Below are 20,218 nucleotides of genomic sequence, written 5' to 3'. Positions count from 1 at the left end.
ATTGATCGACCGTATCCTGGTAAAGACCCTGAAACTGTTAACAGAACTGGTCAGAAAAGGAAACGTAACTAAATCTGTTTGTTTGGGAGCAAACTGAATAACTCTGAGGCCAAAAGTTGTCTGTCTTTCTGTAACAACCAGGGTTTCTACATTTTTTACATTTGTTGCAGTGGTATGCCTAACATTTTCATTTAGTTGCATCAGCACATTATTTAGGAACAATAACAAAAAATGTGCATTTGGTGCTGAAGAATATATTTTAAGCTTTTCCACACTGGTAATTTCTTAATGGTTTTTAACAGGACTAAGGTTGCACATAAATGTCTTCTACATTTAGCCCTGTCTTGCCTCATAAAGACAATCTGGGACTTAAAGTTAGTCAAAGGTAGCTCTTCTTTTGCTGTGTTATAAGTAATCTTAAATTTTATTATCATTTCTGCCTGTGAAACACATCAGGAAGGTGGTATGCTCATTATTCCATTATTCCTCGTCATTCCATCTCAAATCATCTTTGATTGTTTGAGTTAAACAAAATTTTAGTTTATTTTTTTTTATTTTTGTGACCAAGTATTTCAGATTAAAAGTAAATTTACTCCTACGATCATTGGGGAAACTGTTTCATATGACCCAAATGCATGCTTGTTTTGTGTTCCTTTCAGAATAAACTTGCCTCTATGATGTTATCAGAGATCATCAAAAACAATTTTTCATTTTTATTCCATATTTAAAAGTGTTCTACATATGGTTCGGAAAATGTGCTGAAATTGGATCGATGGGGCAATTAAAAAAAAGATCTCTGAAAGCACTTGATGCATCAAACAAAATTGTCAGAAATACCTTTTTGAATATCCATAATTAATGGTAAAAAAAAGTTTCAAGTAATTCAGAAATGTTTGAGCAGAAAACCCCTGTTGATTGGAGATGGAATAATGCTTTTGAGCGTTGATGCTGTGAAGTAAATGGGCTGTTCCCTGCCACGATTTGACTGCACTCATTGCCTTAAACACGACGCATAATGTTGACAATTTAATCATATTTCAGTGTTTCCCACAGGTTGTGAATTTTTTTGTGGCGGCGGGTGGCGCGGCATGACTTGTGTGTATGCAGGGATTCATGCAGCTTAGAGCGTGAAAGTGTAACCCAGGTTGTTTTCTGCAGCTGCAATTTACAGATGTCCTCAAAAGACATGCCCTAATATGCACCAGTAGACGCTACTATTTACCAGTGTTCCATAAAAACCTCTAAGAAAAGGCAGGCAGACACAGAAATGCTCCTAGTTCCCACTCAGTTACTGCAGCTCAGAGAAGAGTGTGGTTTAAAAAAAATGTCAGATTTACCAAAGATGAAACTGAGTAATTTTTAGCAGCTAAATGTCTCGTGCACCGGACTGAAAGTGATCTTGTATCAGGCTAGAAACATGTTACTTATTTCACCTGTCTGCGAAAAAGAAACCTAGTCTAATCAGTGCCTTGTAGGATTTAGATTGCATGACTAAAAACACCAGAAAGCGATAGCTAATTTGCACCTAATTACTCTCCGCCACTCTGCTGTCTGCTGTCCTCCACAGGTCAGGTCAGGTGAACGGAGACGTGCCTCCGAGTCAGAATTTGTTAAGCTGGAGCAGAAAGTGCTGCAAATGGAAGCAGAGCAGGAGGCCGTTTTAACCTCTATGGGCGAGGAACTAGACGCTGCCTGTCGTAGTCTGGCGAGGAACGGTGAAGACAAACTGCAGGTATTTACTTTCATTACATTCTGTTTGTTATCTGATTTGTCTAACCCTCCTGTTGTCCTCATTTACGGCCACCAAAAAATATTGTTTCCTCGTCTGAAAAAAAATCTAAAAACTCCGCAAAAAAATTTCCCAAATTTCAGAAAATTTGCAAAATCTTCAGGAAGAAAATTCCAATAAATCCTTAAGAGTTTCCCTTAGAAGTTTTATTTATTTAAAAAATCCCCCAAATTTGACAAGAAAAATGAGTAAAAATCTTTTTTTATTTGGATAATGTTCATTTTGTCGTTGACTATCATAGGATAACGTTATTTCTTTTACACCGACAAATCAAAGATAAGATGGTTTTACCTTAGCTCTGAAGAAGACTGCAGTTGCAGTTGAAACATGTCAGCTAAGGTAAAACCATCTTATCTTTGATTTGTCGGTGTAAAAGAAATAAAGTTATGCTATGAGTAAAAATCTTGCAAAAAAATCCTAAAAATATCTAAAGTGATTCCATATATATCAGTAAAACTTCTATTTTCTTTGAGCATTCACATAAAAATCAAAATTTGCTGGATTTTGGTTGATTTTTTTTATAGAATGTTCTTAAGAAATATTTTTAACTTTTCTTTTTTCCACCAAAAAATGTTCAAAGATTTCCCAAAAATGTTGAAGATGTGGACATCAGAAGTTTCACTGGAAATTTTTTTTTTTTCCCCCCCACATTTTTAAACTTTAAACCGGGTCAGTTTTGACCCACAGGACAACACAAGGGTGAAGTTGCAGATTTAGTTAGAAATGCTTACCTGTTAGCTGTTGCAATCCATAACCTCATTAGGAAAATATTAGGGTCTTGTATGAGGATTTGCTGAGCGAATGGACAAAATTGCAACCTTTTTTTGAACTTCGTGAACTCATCTGAATACATTTTACTTCATAATCTCTTTCCACATAATTTGAGATAACTGTGCCTGTTGAGCAGCTTGTTTGGGTGGTATTAATGTGCTGCATGAGACAAAATGTCCAATGAAAATACTTGTACTTTTACCTCTTCTGTGCATATTAGAGACTTATTCATATTGCAGATATACTTATTCAAGATTTCCTACACAGTCTGGAAAATATAGGATTTGATTTTAGTGGAGTATGCAAAAATATTTGTGTTTCCAGAACGTTGTCCCTTTTTCTGTTTCCTAAACATAAAATTCAGACTCTAAAAATCAATTGACCGTACGAGCAAAGTGATTTTAATGGCGTTTGAAGCAGGCAGCCAGCGTAGCTAATATTTTTACTGCTGTGTGATTGTGGGCCAGAGCATGCTTTATGCTGGTGAAAACAAGGTGAACACACTTTGGTGCAGAGCTGCCCTTACAGCTGCACATCCAAGCCTGAACAATGCCAAAAAGCTTTGCCTCTAAAAACTCAGAACTGCACCAAATCCGTACATCTGCAACCACATTAGATCGAAAGAATATGTTACATTACTTTTAAATTAAATTATTTATTTTATGTAACATGAAAAAACAAAACAAATATTGACTTTGTTGAACATTTCTGAGTTTTGTAGCGATATTTAGTTATCAGGAAAGTAAACAGGTTCTTTTCTGGAGGGAAATCATAAATTTATTGCTGTGAATTCAACTACAGGACTGCACAGACAGTGAAAATTAATTATTTCATTTTTTTCAACTCATTTGTTCTTTTTTATTTAAGAGCCTACATTTATTAATTTGTTTAATGAATACGATTATTGATAAAAACTTGTTGCATGACAGATTTCTGTTGTTTGTACTAAACCTGAAGAGTGGCAATAATGAATGAAGAAAAATGAGTGGTCATGAAGCGATATTTAAACTTAATTGAAATAAAATGAAAGCTATTTTTCATCACAAACACAGTCACTGCAAAATCTGCTCTGTTTCATTGGACACTTGGCTGTTCCAGTAAAACTCTGCTCTTTTACTATGCATGAGCTCTAGTAGGAAGGCATTAAGTGCTACAGAAGTCATTGTCATGGTGACTGATGCTAGCTAAACTCTACAATGCTCTTTGCTTGCCAACATGGAACTATCTGTAGTCTGAATGACCGCCCTCTCCAGCTGCTCCAGTATTTAACACAGCAAACCAACAGCAGTCTTCCATTTAATTAAACAGTAAGAGGCTCCACCTGGTGGTGCAACCAGGTACTGCATGTACAATACTTTCTCTGACATGCATGCCCTCAGTTAATATATCATTAATCACTTAAAATTAGTGCTGGGACGCAATAAAAAATTTACCTAATTAAAAAGAGGCTTTGTAATTAATTAATCGCAATTAATTGCGTTGTTGTCAAATAGCAACATTTGACACAAAAAGCAAAGTTTTTCAATTCAAATAAATTTTGATTGATGACTGAATCGATGAATAGACATATATGTGTTTATAATTTTAAATTTATAAAATAGGACATATAGAAAATTATGATTTAAAACCTGGATTTAGTTTGGTTTTCCCACTGAATGGCTCATAACATCAGAATAAGTACATCAACATTTAAAATGTTGAAAATCCACGGATTCATTCTGTTTTCATAGTTTCTGGGTCTGATAAATGGTGTCATTTTGATGGTTCTTATTTTAGGAATATACATTTTTATCTATTAAAAAAATATTGTTTTCTAAACTAAAAGTTTATATTTAAGTTATTAAAAGACACACAGACAGACAAACCAATGCCAATGGTCACATAACTCCACATAATAACTTAAAACAACAAAAATGTTTGTTTCATTTATATCTTTCTGCATTTTTCATCTGTCTACTACATTCACAGATTACTGCAAAATCAAAGTGCAATTATATTCAACATTTTAAGACTTTGTAAACTCAAGCACTTTTAATGTCTTCAAAAGTTCTCTATTATGAGATGTCTACACCACTGGTACCAAAACTGTTGTAGCTAACATTAGCTCTGGTTGTAACAGCTACATGTTTTACATTGAGGTGATCAGAAAACTCTGTGTTGCACAATTTGCACACAACCAGGCTTTTATCCAAGCTGCCATCAGGAAGATTTTTAAAAGAAAAATTTCCACCCAACAAGCTCAATGCGTCTCGTCTTCCTTCACTGTTCACCAAACTTTCTTGTGCACTGACGTCACTCCTGTGTATCTTCTTCACGGCATGCAAACAGACTTTAGCTTCATTAGCGCCACCTACTGGTCTTGAGTGTTCATTAGTGTTACCGGTGTGCCAGAAATTAGGGACCTGAGAAAGGTACGATTAAATGTGTTATTTTTTTAACGCATTATTTTTTCTGTAAATAATCGAAATTAACTCGTTCCAGCCCAATTCAAGATTAATCATTAGCATCTGTAGAACAAAGAGACAAAATATGTACAACATACCACACACAACCGAATCTACATATTACAGCTAAACTGTCGCCTACACTGCCTACTGACCAACGCTAATGTTAACTCGTATTGCCTTTTGTCAGCATCTACACACTCATACAGTAATAAATACATGCTACACACACTCACTCACTCCCCCCTACATACTTGAAGCTGGTTTTCCTCTGCTGCTCCGGGCTAATGAACCCAGTCCGCTCTTATCTGCTCATAGATTTCTCCATCTGGTCCAGCAGTGCTGCAGTCAGACATGCGAGCCAACACCTTTCCTCTTCTGTAATCCGTCATGTTGAAAAGAAGTCAAACTTACCAGTGATTGGCCTAATGAGAGGAATCATTAACAGTTAAAGGCTGTATTAGGTTTCAGTCACCTCCAGACACTGTCCTTCCTTCCTTCCCTCTCTTTAGAGCTGGTTGTAAGACAGCGTAAAAACAGCGAAAGTTAAGACAAAGTTTGTGGGACAAGTGTGCTGTCATATGAGGAACTGACTGTTTTTGCAGCTGATAAATCAGTTGTCGAGGAAGATTTTTTACCAGTGACTCTGCTTTCTTACTGGATATGAGTCTAGTGCCTACACTTCACTATCAAAACTGGTATGACAGTTGTTTTTCTGCCTTAAATGCTAAACCTTTTAAAACACCTCCTCTTTTGTTAATTCCCCGTCTCTCTAGCTCTTTTCAGACATGGGGGACGTAACATTGCTGCTTCATCAATCTGTTAAAGTGATTGCACTCTGTCATTCAGACAGAGGTCACTTTCACAGCTTCATTCAGACAGTGATAGAGAGAGCGGCGCACACACAATATTTGTCATATATCAGAGACTGAATAATGCATCAACAGACATGAAATGTACAATAATGCACTAATAAACAAAAGAATAAATCTAAGTTATTATCAAGCTTATGAAATTATCCAAATAGTCCATTTTAAAAAGTTTTGTTCATGTTAATCTGACTAGTACTTCCACAGCAGTAAAATAATAACAGTATGCTGACAGCTGTGATGGAGCTCAGGATTCAACCTGAGGACAACTGATATGTGATGAATGATTTAAGTGCAATTGATAAACTGACTCTGTGTGTGACAGCTCTCCTGTCTGAGGTGAAGAAAAGTTCACAGCATGACATGCTGTTAGACCCTGATGGATCCTATCTTCACGTCAGGGGTAGTTTATAATCCTAAATTGTACCGCTGTTCTTCCACAATACACACAACTCTTGCTAAGGTGATGCACCTGCTGCTGTCTAATGCTGGAGATATTTAATAAACTCAGAGGAAAGACTCCTACAAACAGCTGGAAGCAAAAAAATAAATTTCAGCTGCTTTTAAAGTTTTATCAAAACCTGGATTACATTTGTTATTGATGAGTCTCATGAACCCGACCTTTTATAGACTCTGTCTTCATCACAATGAAATTTTATTTTAAAGGACATTTCAATTTGTAATAGATGTGAAATTGTAAAGCAAAGTGAATGAGAAAGGTGTTTTGTATTTTTTGCACAGTTTTTTTGTGCTCTTTGTGCTTTTTTTTGGACTAAAATTAGTACAGAAATGTGGAAAAAGTCTTATCCAGCTTGCTTCACATAACTCAAAGTACACTGCTCGTGCGTGCCTCATACATGTTTCATGGTTAAGGTGATACAGACATCCTACTCGGTCCAATTCAGTAAGCCTGCTGTCGTGACTTGGACAGAAAAATGAGTAGTGTGCACATTCGGACATGAAGCTAACACGCTCAGGTGCTGTCAGATTATTGGTACAGAGTACATGTCTGAAAAGTGTTTTTTTTCTGTAATTTGTGACTTATTTGATGCCCATGTCTCATCTTACCTTCATTCTAGTGTGTGCACATCCTATACAATAACTACCAAGTTAGACTGAGACATTTGTAATTTTTCTTGTTCCTTCTACTCGATCTTCTGTGTCTTTAGTCCTTAACCGTTTAATGAAGAGACATGGCACAGTGGTAATCTCTATGAAAACATCCTTCTGCATCCTTTCCACTTGCTGTTACCCTTCACATCTCCGCCTTTTGCTTGTCTTTAAGATTTACCGTCTTTTCCGTCTTCTCAGTGGGGGGTGAAACACACTGTAACCAAAGACACACAGTCATAGACTTACTCCCATTCTGAAAGAGACATAAACCATGCAATCACACATTTAAATTAGCCGTGGCAGATGCTTGGATTCCACGGCGGTGCTGCTGAGAAAATAGTGGCATTTCTTTCACTTCCACCTCACAGGCAGCACTTTCAACTCCCAGCCTACTTGTTCAGGTTTTCAACAGTTTCACCTCCTTTTTGTCTGCCACTGCGCCAAGCGGCCTTTGATGGTTGGAGAAAGAGTAAAGAGAGCATGAGCAAGAAGCATAAAGGTGTGTTTTATCCTCCCACACAGTCACATGCGCTGCCATACGGTTGTACACTCCCTGAGACGGGGACCTCTACACAGCAGCACTCCATCGCCATACTTTGAGCTGCCGCGGCAACGACTTGGGAGATTCTTTTTGCTTGGATCTGGTTTTGAGTGACAGCTTGAGAAAGTTGCCTGGCACCTGTGCGGTGACGATGTTGTTTGCAAAGGCACAGGATGGAAAGGGTCCCAAAAAACCCTGCTGTGTGTTTTCCGTGACAGTTGATCATGCGTAAACATCTTGCCACAAGGATGCACTTGAAAAAGCACTTCTGCTTTTTTGTTGAATTTGTTCATGGCTGTGTGTTTTTGCACATGTGATCTGTTTTTGTCTTTTTCACTTTAGCAGAGGGGGAGTTGTGTTTCTGCTCTGTAGTCAGGGTGGCTCGACATGTACAAAAACCTTTTAAAACGGTTGGACATGACTTAAAAACGATTCTTGTGCTTTTTTACATTCCATGAGAGTGTGTCATCTTTCACTAATCGGTATGTAACTTCTAAACAGTATTTATTTTTAGTGTTTTTTGTGCCATCAGAAGCCGGAAGACCAACCATTGTTTAGCAAAGCAAATAACGGCACAGGAGAGCTGATCTGTTCTGGGGTTAAAGTGGCACTCCAGTTTTTCCAAAACTTGGTACCGTAGCTGTATGCAGCCTTAACGGCCATTGGCAGGACAGATAGAGATGTGATGGGCTACACGAGCCTGTGATAGTCATCTCAAACAGCTGGTCCTGTTTTACATGAGTGGGTACTTATGCCCACAGCCCTGTCAGATGAGCACAAGTACCCCTTTATCGGCACCACCTGTCACTCCCCAAATGTGTTGATTTGAAATGATTTTAAAACAGATGTTATTTAACACTATATGTTAATATTAAAGTACATGTTGTTACGAGTCTAAATCACTGGATTGTCATCCACTAGTGCCTGGGTTGTCGTGAAACATCCATCCATCCATCCATCCATCCATCCACCCACCCATCCACCCACCCATCAGTCCATCCATCCATCCACCCACCCACCCACCCATCCATCCATCCATCCATCCATCCATCCATCCATCCATCCATCCATCCATCCATCTATCCATCCACCCACCCACCCACCCATCTATCCATCCATCCATCCATCCATCCATCCATCCATCCATCCATCCATCCATCCATCCATCCACCCACCCACCCATCCATCATCCATCCATCATCCATCCATCCACCCACCCATCCACCCACCCATCAGTCCATCCATCCATCCACCCACCAATCCATCCATCCATCTATCCATCCACCCACCCACCCACCCATCTATCCATCCATCCATCCACCCACCCATCTATCCATCCATCCATCCATCCATCCATCCATCCATCCACCCACCCACCCATCCATCCATCCATCCATCCATCCATCCATCCATCCATCCATCCACCCACCCACTCACCCACCTATCCATCCATCCATCCACCCACCCACCCACCCACCCATCCATCCATCCACCCACCCACCCACCCATCCATCCATCCATCCATCCATCCATCCATCCATCCACCCTTCCATCCACCCTTCCATCCACCCACCCACCCATCCATCCACCCACCCATCCACCCACCCATCAGTCCATCCATCCATCCACCCACCCACCCACCCATCCATCCATCCATCCATCCATCCATCCATCCATCCATCCATCCATCCATCTATCCATCCACCCACCCACCCACCCACCCATCTATCCATCCATCCATCCATCCATCCATCCATCCATCCATCCATCCACCCACCCACCCATCCATCATCCATCCATCATCCATCCATCCACCCACCCATCCACCCACCCATCAGTCCATCCATCCATCCACCCACCCATCCATCCATCCATCTATCCATCCACCCACCCACCCACCCATCTATCCATCCATCCATCCATCCATCCATCCATCCATCCACCCACCCACCCATCCATCCATCCATCCATCCATCCATCCATCCATCCATCCACCCACCCACTCACCCACCTATCCATCCATCCATCCACCCACCCACCCACCCACCCATCCATCCACCCACCCACCCACCCACCCATCCATCCATCCATCCATCCATCCATCCATCCATCCATCCATCCACCCTTCCATCCACCCTTCCATCCACCCACCCACCCATCCATCCATCCACCCACCCCACCCACCCACCCATCCACCCATCCATCCATCCATCCATCCATCCATCCATCCATCCATCTATCCATCCATCCTTCCATCCACCCACCCACCCATCCATCCATCCATCCATCCATCCATCCATCCATCCATCCATCCATCTATCCATCCACCCACCCACCCACCCATCTATCATCCATCCATCCATCCATCCACCCACCCACCCATCCATCCATCCATCCATCCATCCATCCATCCACCCACCCACCCATCCACCCACCCATCAGTCCATCCATCCATCCACCCACCCACCCACCCATCCATCCATCCATCTATCCATCCACCCACCCACCCACCCATCTATCCATCCATCCATCCATCCATCCACCCACCCACCCACCCATCCATCCATCCATCCATCCATCCATCCATCCATCCATCCATCCATCCATCCACCCACCCACTCACCCACCTATCCATCCATCCATCCACCCACCCACCCACCCACCCATCCATCCATCCATCCATCCATCCATCCATCCATCCACCCACCCACCCATCCACCCATCCATCCATCCATCCATCCACCCATCTATCCATCCATCCTTCCATCCACCCACCCACCCACCCATCCATCCATCCATCCATCCATCCATCCATATTCTTCCACTTCTCCTCGGTCGGGTCGTGGAGGCAGCAGATGAAGCAGGTCGTTCCAGACTTCCCTCCACCCAGCAACGCTTTCCAGCTCTTCCTGGGGGATCTTGAGGTGTTCCCAGGCCAGACGAGAGACATAATCCCTCCAGTGGTTTCTGGGTCTGCCCCAGGGTCTCCTCCCAGGTGGACATGTTTGGAAAACCTCTAAAGGAAGTCTCACTGGAGGATCTGAATCAGATGTCCAAACCACCTCAACTGGTTCCTTTAGAATTGAAGGATCAGCAGCTCTACTCTGAGCTCCCTCCAGATGTCTGATCTTCTCCCCCCATCTCTAAGACTGAACCCAGTCACCCTGTGGAGGAAGCTCATTTAGGCCGCTTGTATCTGCAATGTTGTTCTTTGGGTCACTACCCAGAGCTCATGACCATAGGTGAGGGTTGGAACATAGATGGATTGTTAAACTGCCACAGCAGTTCCATACAACACCCACATAATAATTTGAAATTTCACTTAGGATCAGTTGTTATCCTCTGATGTTTCATCTAGTGCCATTATCAGCAAAAAAAAAAAAAAAATCTAAATTTTTCTTGTTTATTTTCTTGACCTTTACGCTAGAGATGCTACTGATTGATTATGAATTGTTTAATGGTTGTTTAACAATCAAATCTTAACAGTCGTTAAGATTTGCATTGATAACAAATATATAAATATTACAACATTCAAACTAAAGTAATTAAGTGTGTTGGCATCACTCTGCTGTAAGTATAAATATATTCTGGAGGTGGCAGCAAATACAGATTTCCTGGTCTGATAAAATCACTGGGACAGTATTTGTGGACATCTGCTCCAGCTGTGCAGCTGTTTCCAGCAGCTGGACTAACGGTAACTACCGTGAATAAATCACTCCATGATGTAGATCAGGTATGAGGATTATTTTGATATCAGAAAAGAATGGGAGATTAATGATGTTATGTTAATGATGTGAATAGCAATGTTAAATAAAGTAAATATCTGCTAATGAATCTGTAATTCAAGTTTGACCAATTCCTAATATAAGAACAAGGTTTTAGAGTGAACTTTTAAGTATTGTCAATTGTTTTTCATTTCAACCATTTATTGTTAAAATGTCTGACTGTCGGTTAAGAAAATAGTTTAAAATGAGCATCCTCTCCACATTTATGACCAAAAACTGACCTATCTCAGCTGCCTTACAGTGAAGGGAAGCGTACATCCCAGACAGCAGTCAAACACAGGACCCATGGTGTCCATATATCCATACTGCTCAACATCAGTGTTTATGAGCATGCAGCTTCAAACTGAAAGCACCGCTGTGCCTCAGTGCAGCCTTACACAGCTGCTAGCATGACTGCTGACTTTTAGTCTTGTTTGACTCCTCAGTAAACACGGTAAAAAAACAAATCCCTACTTAATGGTCGTATGAAAGAAAGCACAGTGGCAGCTTTTGGCATAAAACTGCCATTCAGAATGACCTTGGAGGCCTGTTGGTTAAAAAGCATAACATCTAACTCCCAGATCTTCTTCTCTCTGTTCTATGTTACTTGTCTGTATTAACACCATCTAAAAAAGGCACAACAAAAAAGATAACCTGCCACTTAATTTATTCTAAAAGTTGCACAGTGGTGAAAGTGCAACTCTATTGGCCACTGAACCGATAAACAACTGTTTCTCTACACAGAGATGCAATAACCAACCGAAGTAAAGTGGCTAGGATTAGAAAAGCCATATCAGGTGTTCCGTTTCAGGTACTGGCAAGTAAACATGTATTCATCAGCTCATGTGAGACAAGCTGCTAATGAAGCTTAGGGGGGATTGTTCACTTTTTCCTGAGAATTCCATGACTAGCTGGCACGTCTCAGCAGCAGCAGCATAACTCTGGTGGAGGTGTGCTCTCAGCTGAATGGCATCTAGTTATGTGACTGTTTATCTGTGTATCTGTCTTTTTGTCATAAGCGTGTGTTTTGTGTGTGTGTGTGTGTGTGTGTGTGCGTGCGTGCGTGCGTGCGTGCGTGCGTGCGTGCGTGCGTGCGTGCGTGCGTGCGTGCGTGCGTGCGTGCGTGCGTGCGTGTCAGCAGTCATTTGGAGTTGGCAGACAGTCAGCTTGTATTGCTGATGCTGACAAGCTTGTCTGGAAAGGACGGAACACACTCCCTGAGCTCATTTTTTATGACACACACAACCTCTGTGTGTAGGTGTGCGTGCAGCACTGTGTGTCCTGTGTGCTGTTTAACACATGCACGCCAATTTAAGTTGGCAGAAGCTGCTCTTCACAAAAGTTAAGGGCTTTGACAGGAGGCCCTTTCTTCTGATTTCTGTCCTGGTGTTTGTCCATCTGCATTTTCATTTATGTTTTATTTTTTTTCTTTACGTTCTGTAGCTGTTTTTTCATACAGATGAATTACAAATCATGTTAAATTTGCACTGCATTGTATTGAAGACATTAAGGAAAGGCTTTATAATGCACGCTAACAACCGCAGGAGAGCTCTCATTTGCGTTTGTCTCTGTTCTCTTCTAACAGGCGATCTCCCAAAGACCCGGCTTAGTGAAAGACCCCCATCGCTGGCTAGCTGAGACCAAGGTATTTTTAATTCATGTTGCTGTGCTACCTTCCTTTTGAAGGATTTCTCTGAATAATTATTAAACACAATCGATTGTATAATGAAGAGACCAAGAAAGATGATTTACTATCAGAATGAACATCATGCATATTCCCAAAAACAGAAGCCACAACATTAAAACCACCTGCCTGATATTGTGTTGGTTTGCCTCGTATCGTTTGAGATGTAGACACAGGACCTCTGGATGTGTCTTGTGGTATCTGGTAGCAGGAAGATAGCCACATAGATGGACACTTTATTACTGTCTTCTTGTAAATTCAAGATATCCAGTAGCTCACTCATATTACATGTAAGAAGGGAAATAAGGTGCAAATCATGCTAATCAAAGCACCAAGTTAAGGTGCAAAAGAAAAGAAAACGAAAAAATAAGTCATGCTGGTACTATAAAAAAGAGTATTAAAGAGTCTAAATACTCAGGAGCCGCTGAACTGCCTTTTGTTATTGTTTCACAATGTCAGTAAGAATCTTTTCTATTCTAAATACGGCACAATAATAAAAATAATAAGCATCCTGTGGCATTCGGTGGATACTTGACCATATTGGACTCTCAGGAGTTTGGCTTTTGTTGTGTTCCATGAGTCGTTCCAGAGCAGTTTACACAGTGTGTGGAGATGAATTGTGGCCACTGCCGTCAGAGAGTGTCAATTCAATACATTTATGTTGTGGATTGGCACTACATAATCAAAGCTGAAATCATTTCAGGGCACAGCACACAATGAGGTGAAGACCTTACGATATTAGAAACCAAACAAATCCAAATGAGTGCTGTTGAGCTGTTATTTGGTAAAGGTGGGAAGAAAAAACTCCCCTTTAACTGGAAGAAACCTCCGGCAGAACCGGGTACAGGTGAAGAGTGGCCATCTGCCTCGCCTGTTGGGGTAAAGGTAAAGGGGAGCTAAAACAGGATAGCAGAGAAAAAGAGACCAGCAACATATGAGGGAACAATAAGCACTGGGAAGGTTTGTGAGGGAGGTAACCACAGATCAGAAACATGTTGATCTGGAACCAGATTTAGAGTGGTATCATGAAGTTAGCTGGTGTGAGGGAAGAGGATGCAGAAGATAGGGTTAGATGGAAGATGATTCGCTGTGGTGACCACTGAAGGGAAATGCCGAAAGGAAAAGAAGAAGAAAATCCTCTTCCTGCAGCTAAGCACTAATTTCAGAGATGTTATAAGGTAGAAACTCACCGCTTAAAAAATTGTATCTAAATCTGTAGAAGAATTTCATAACGCCAAAGGTGGCAGTTGTCTGATTCATGTCTCACCCCTTCAAGAAGCCAATTGTCTACTTTATAATGCCAAACTGGGAAATGGTGTTATTACACTGACGGAAGGACAGTGCTGTAAAACTGTGCGCATGCACACCTGTAGGGAAAACTGCTTTTTAAACCCTATTTTGGGGCAAAGTTGCCAAACTATTCAACCTGTTTTTATCAGACTTGACTTTTTATGTCTCAGCTATCATTTAGATGGATGGATGGATAGGTGGATGGGTGGATAGGTGGATGGATGGATGGATGGATAGATGGATAGATAGATAGATAGATAGATAGATAGATAGATAGATAGATAGATAGATAGATAGATAGATAGATAGATAGATAGATACTTTATTAATCCCAAGAGAAATTCAAGTGTTCAGCAGCTTACATATAACAGAATTTTAAATTCCAATTACAGCTCTGTCACCATTCATTTATATAGGAATCTCATCTTGTTGGCCCAAAGTTACTGCCTAGCATCAAATTGCTGCTGCGTGGTGAGGGTTAGTAAACTTAAGTTCCTGGGTTTGAAACAAAGTTTCTATAGTAATTGAAGAGGCAAGAACAATTGTAAGCTACCCTAAGTTCATTCATAGTGCATTATTTTTACAGGTGTTTATTCCTCTATGTAAATATCACAGTGTTCTGTTTAAGTACAGCGCTTTAAGTAGAAGTAATTACGAATAACAGTTGTAATTTAATGTGCTGCCCTCTTGCCATCATCCGCCTTTCCCACACAATAATAGTTTCCACCTGGCATCTTTCCAAGTCAAAAGCAGCCTCTGTTTCATATCATAAATTCACAAAAGAAACATAATATAAATATAATAATTGGCTGCGGGGGTGATGCATGATAGGGTGTTAAAATATGTTTGCAGAATTAATAGTGTTTATGACCATAATGTATATCTGCTGTCAGAAACGCTCCCGGAGTACTGTGAATTTACAGGAATAAAACACGCAGACAAAACCGGAGAACAAGAAAGATAATTAGCTCCCTTGTTAAGAGTTCTATGTTTGTAAAGCGTAGGTATGATTTACCGGCTTACAGTGCACAGTTGGAAGACCCATTTAGCCAGTCATTTAGCACGGCTGTGACAACCTGTTGTAGGAAACACTGTAAATATATTTATGTTTCTCCGGCATCGCCACTGTGTTTTCTCTGAACATTTACTGGTATCATTTTCTCTATATTCTCTCTGAATTTGAATTGAATACCTCAATCTTGATTCAACTAGGTAGCAAAATAACAAATCAGAATCATGTTCAGATTTAAGCTGAGATTTCAAGTGAGCTGTAAACTTGCAGCTTGGACTGGGATGAAGCAGTAACCTTATTAGACAGAAGAATTAATGTAGAATTTTTATGAGAGGATTTTGCTTTAAAGGGAAAATTAGGATTCTCTATAGATACTCTATCAGACAGTTTTGGGATCTTAATTAAGTTCCAACACAATGTCCTTTGCATTGAATAGAGCGCAGTGCGATGTTTCTATCAGGAAACCCAGTGGGAGCAGAACACGTTTGGTGACATCAGGAAAATAATTTTTATTATCAGCATGTGTTTGAATTGTGTCAAGGTGAGAACTGAGGTCTCCCTAATGCACTGATTCCTGAAGTTTCCAAACAGACCTTTAAATGCAACTTTATCTTATACACGTGTGTGTTTATGAAACCAACCAGACAAAGCTGCGTTGGCTGTGTGAAGAGGTTCGGGAGCGTGACACAAGAGAACAGCGCCTGAGGAGGCAGCATCAACAGACCCGGGATCAGTTGAAAGCCCTCAGGCAGAGCCGGGACTCGGAGCAGGCGACGCTCCTGCAGCGTCTGGACCAACAGGAGAAGCTCATGCACTCGCTCAGCACTGAAAAGAAAGGTAGTATTTCATTAGAAAAGCACTGATATGTTGATTTCACTCACTATGATTCTACTGACGCATATAATGGGGATCGACGTGGGTTTTCATTTTGTTTGTTTTTTAGGACCAATGCCAATTTTTGGCTCTCAAGAAAGGCTGATAAACGACATTTGGAAATGATATACATTAGATGTAATGTTTTCATGTGATAGCAGAGAACCTGTCATTCATGATTAAGCGTATTCATTAATACGGGTGGCTGTAACTGAATATGTAAAATAGAAATAGTACGGACGCTCTCCTCTGTTTATGTGGAATCGACTGAGATTCAGTCTGTTTCCTGCTGTTCTTCTATAACTCCGCCAAGGAACGAGGCAGAGTTCTGTGACGATTGGCGTACGTTTGTCTGTGAATCTGTCTGTGTGCAACATTACTCAAAAACAGATTTAGATGAAACTTTCAGGGAAGGTCAGAAATGACACAAGGACCACCTGATTAGATTTTGGCAGTGATGCAGCTTATAGTCTGGATCCACGGATTTGTTAAGGATTTCCCATTGTGAGACATAGCGGCCGGCACGGCGTCACAGTAACCATGGCAACAAGTGAATGCTACATCAGTTGCCTACTGATGATCACATGATTACATCCTACTACTGACTTATCAGGACTTATCTGTCAGAAATGATGGAAGAAACAACTGATTAAATTTTGGGGGTGTTTCTGAGTTTTCCTTTCATCTTTACGTGAATTTTCGCACTTTTCGGCAGTGTCCTTGTCATGTCAAGAAACCACTTCTTAGATGCACTTTTGCTGTGCTGCGGGAATGGTACCAAAAATAAAAAATACGTCTTCAAAATAAAAGCATGGAGGGAACAGCTGTTTTAACACTAGCAAAACAAACCCTTGCAAAAAGTGATGAACTGATCAGCAGACCTTTATAAGAGTAATTTACACATATGTAGGTCAGGCAATTCTGTATCCGTACATAACGTACACATGCATAACACACGCCTGTGCTCGGGTCATTTTCTTTGTAGGTACATCTATATTAAATGGCCATATTCTATGTTGCCGTGATTTCTGATCATCAATAATAATAAAATGCTGCATTTCTGACATATGCCATATGGGGGAATGACAGCCTTGGCAGAGTAGTACGCTCTCTGAGTGTTTTTCTTATTTTCTTAATCTTTCACTGTTCCATCACTTTTATTGGACAGTAAGGTTCATATCTTGAAGCATTATTATTGTTTTCCTGACTCTGTTTCAGGTTAATCTGGGGCTGCCTTCTAACTTTACCCTTAACCACTGAGAGAGCGGCTACCGATTTGTAGCAACGGCTTGTATTTATTGCTCAGTTTTTGCAGTCACTGCTTGTAAAACATTTCTGAGAGCACAGAGTGATGACAGACAGAGCTGGCTGCATCAGACCTGAAGTAGCACATTTAATTGATCAATAATCACTCAATAAAGATACCTACACAGATAATCAGAAAAATGCCAGATATTGGCCATGATAATTGACAAGGCTGATAATCCGTCTATCCCTAGCATATACCCGTGCTTTTTATAGACCAGTCGGCATCAGTTTTCTGTGTCAAAAGGCCGATATTTGTTAAAAAAGAGCATCAAACAAGAAATGGTTGGTTGTCTGTTGACTTACTGATGCTGACGAGGCGTGAATATTTACTATAGCCAGCTCCTAAGGAAATATACGGACTCCTTAATCATTCCTTTTGACTGATACAGTCTATTCACAGTCTGATCCGCTGTTTTCTTCCTCCCTCATTTACATGTAATCACACCATCATTTAGACCAATAACTAATTCAGTGCAGCCGTATTGCTTTAGTGTTTTTGTTGCCGAGTGGTTTTTGTGTGCTGTGTTATAATGGATGTTTGCGAAAATGGCTGTCTGTGCCTGGGTCTCTCTCTCTGATGCATTGTATTTTTTTAGACTGTGCACACGGGTCTGTCTGTTTATGATTACAAATGTTTCAGAAATCATCTTAATGGCTGTGAACTTTAAGTCTCGTATGGAAAATGGACTTGTTTTCTTTCCCCCGTCCCGAGCCCCCATTCTTGACTGAATTTCTCCTAATGAGCTGTAACTGACAAAGGAAGAATGACTTGTTTTTAGTGCCCCATCTGAACAATACAGGGAAATGGACCTAATTTGTGTTCCATTAACACAGAGCAAGAGAGTTGAAAGACACTGCGAGACTCTTGACAGAAGGATAGTTGGACTTGGTGAAGGCGATGGAAAAGCTTTAGAGAGAGTGGGCCAGCTATCTGTCTTCTATTGCTGTATGCTTTTTTGGCTGTGATGGTAACATTGCACAGTTCAGATAAGCAATCTGATGATCCAGCCTCATCCCCAGACCCTCTTTGGAATCAGTTTGCTCCATCATCGAGTCTAATCAGCCATTTGACAGAAGTAGCCTTGTCTGTCTTCACTGCAGGCATTGCTAAAGCATGCTCTCTTTAGTGATTAATCTCTGTGTCACAACAACAACATCTGGCTGCTGGAATTGAAGGCAAGGATTTTATCAGCTCCGCTTTAAACACATCTCCTTAGTAACACATTTTAACTGTGATTCTTATATTGTGTTATCGAAGAGCAAGACAAATCGTACAGGTTCCCACCATGCAGCAGCAACATGATGTATTTGCAGCAATATACTCAACCGTGCGGTGTTGTAAATACTAATTATTGTATATTATCAGACTGGAAACAGCGTTCTTATGAGATCTTATATCTGCTTGTTTTATCTCAGCAGATTAGCTGTTATTGCCAGCTCTCTGCAGGGCCACTGTGTGATGTACAGCGTTTGTGTCGGTGAATTTATTTGTGTCAGATTGCAGTTGCTGTGTGTTTTCCTCGAGACCTTTCATCAGTTGTGCAGTGCTCCCTGTTGGCCCTTTTCCTTAAAAACAAGCCTGCACTGCATGTGTAGATAACAGTTGCTCCACTATTACAGAACATCCCACAGTTTGTAGGTGAGACGGGGCCGAGTGTGAGTCATCAGAGATAACTGTGGCGGTTGACTACCAGTGCTATCGTTCTTCTGCTGGTTTCCAAGCAGATTTTAACAGACTTGGAGAGTGTGGAATTTGTCCGATTGGAAAAATTGTGTTTGTCATTTTGAAATATTTCTGTCAAGTGTGTTGGTCATTGTGTAGTCAGATTTATGCTTATGCACATTTATTTGAGGAGGTGGAGATTCAGTCATTCATCTACAGATAACTGGATATTGAATTTGTTGACATGCCATTAGGTAGAGGATGTGACAAACAAGCGAGCAATCCTAGTAATATGTCTGCAGAAGCTGTTATATGCAGTTGGGCTGTGTGCTTTCAGAGAAGTGATGTGAGTCTGTTGCTGCTTAGATGTCACTACACGTTTACTTACTCTCATCTTTCAACCCTCATCTCCCCACTCACACCAGCTCACGCATAACTCTACTCAAACACTGTAAAACTCCTGTACATTTCACAAAGAGCGAGTTGTAATATTGGAGTAATTCACCCATACATGTCTGAACTGGAAATTGATTCTGACAAGCTTAAGGATACAGAAGTCCTGCCCTGCAAGTTGGCAGCAGTGTTGCCAACTTGTCGACTTTCTTGCTAAATCTAGTGACTTTCTAAATCCTCCTGGCAACTTTTTTTTGTCGAAAGCGACTAGCGACAAATCTATTGACTTTTTCAGGTGTTTTGGAGACTCTGACGTGAAAGCAAGTATCGTTCTGTGAGCTCCTCCTCACCTCAAAGCATTACAGGTTCCCAGTCTAGTAACCCTGCAGCCGTCCTACTGTCTGATTAGAGGAGATCCACACCACTCCACGTCCAGACGGCAAATGAATCACGCAAAGCCGCTGCAGATCCCGTCCTGGCTTATAGAGCGGGATGTAAATGAAAATGTTTCTTCACTGTCACACTAAAATAAATCACTGCATTTGACTCTCACAGCCTCTAGTTCAAAAACATGTTTGGGCGTTTTATGCTCACTTTTTGTCTCTCCCACAACGTTATTCCTCTCTGCTACAACATTGATTACAATTACATGCAAATGATGATGTCATTTAGCAACTTTTAGGACAGCCAATAGCTACTTTCCT

The 20,218-nt window shown here is 40.9% G+C and overlaps 1 protein-coding gene across 4 annotated transcripts in view; it reads left to right on the top strand.

Moving 5' to 3' along the window:
- The window catches only part of LOC111569119 (centrosomal protein of 128 kDa), a 71,180-nt gene that overhangs the window by 25,476 nt on the left and 25,486 nt on the right, over nt 1-20,218 (top strand). For all 4 annotated transcript variants that reach the window (XR_004847400.2, XR_002746180.3, XM_035948588.2 and 1 more), the window contains 3 exons: nt 1,568-1,732; nt 12,877-12,936; nt 15,922-16,114. Coding sequence is in view for 2 of the 4 variants with exons in the window: in XM_035948588.2 (XP_035804481.1) it covers nt 1,568-1,732; nt 12,877-12,936; nt 15,922-16,114 (418 nt within the window). In the remaining 2 variants the exon portion in view is untranslated. The remainder of the gene's footprint in view (nt 1-1,567; nt 1,733-12,876; nt 12,937-15,921; nt 16,115-20,218) is intronic.

This window comes from Amphiprion ocellaris, chromosome 12 (genome assembly GCF_022539595.1).
Source record: "Amphiprion ocellaris isolate individual 3 ecotype Okinawa chromosome 12, ASM2253959v1, whole genome shotgun sequence".
In the NCBI taxonomy this organism is placed as follows: Eukaryota; Metazoa; Chordata; class Actinopteri; family Pomacentridae; genus Amphiprion; species Amphiprion ocellaris.
This window is presented reverse-complemented; position numbering and strand designations above follow the sequence as displayed.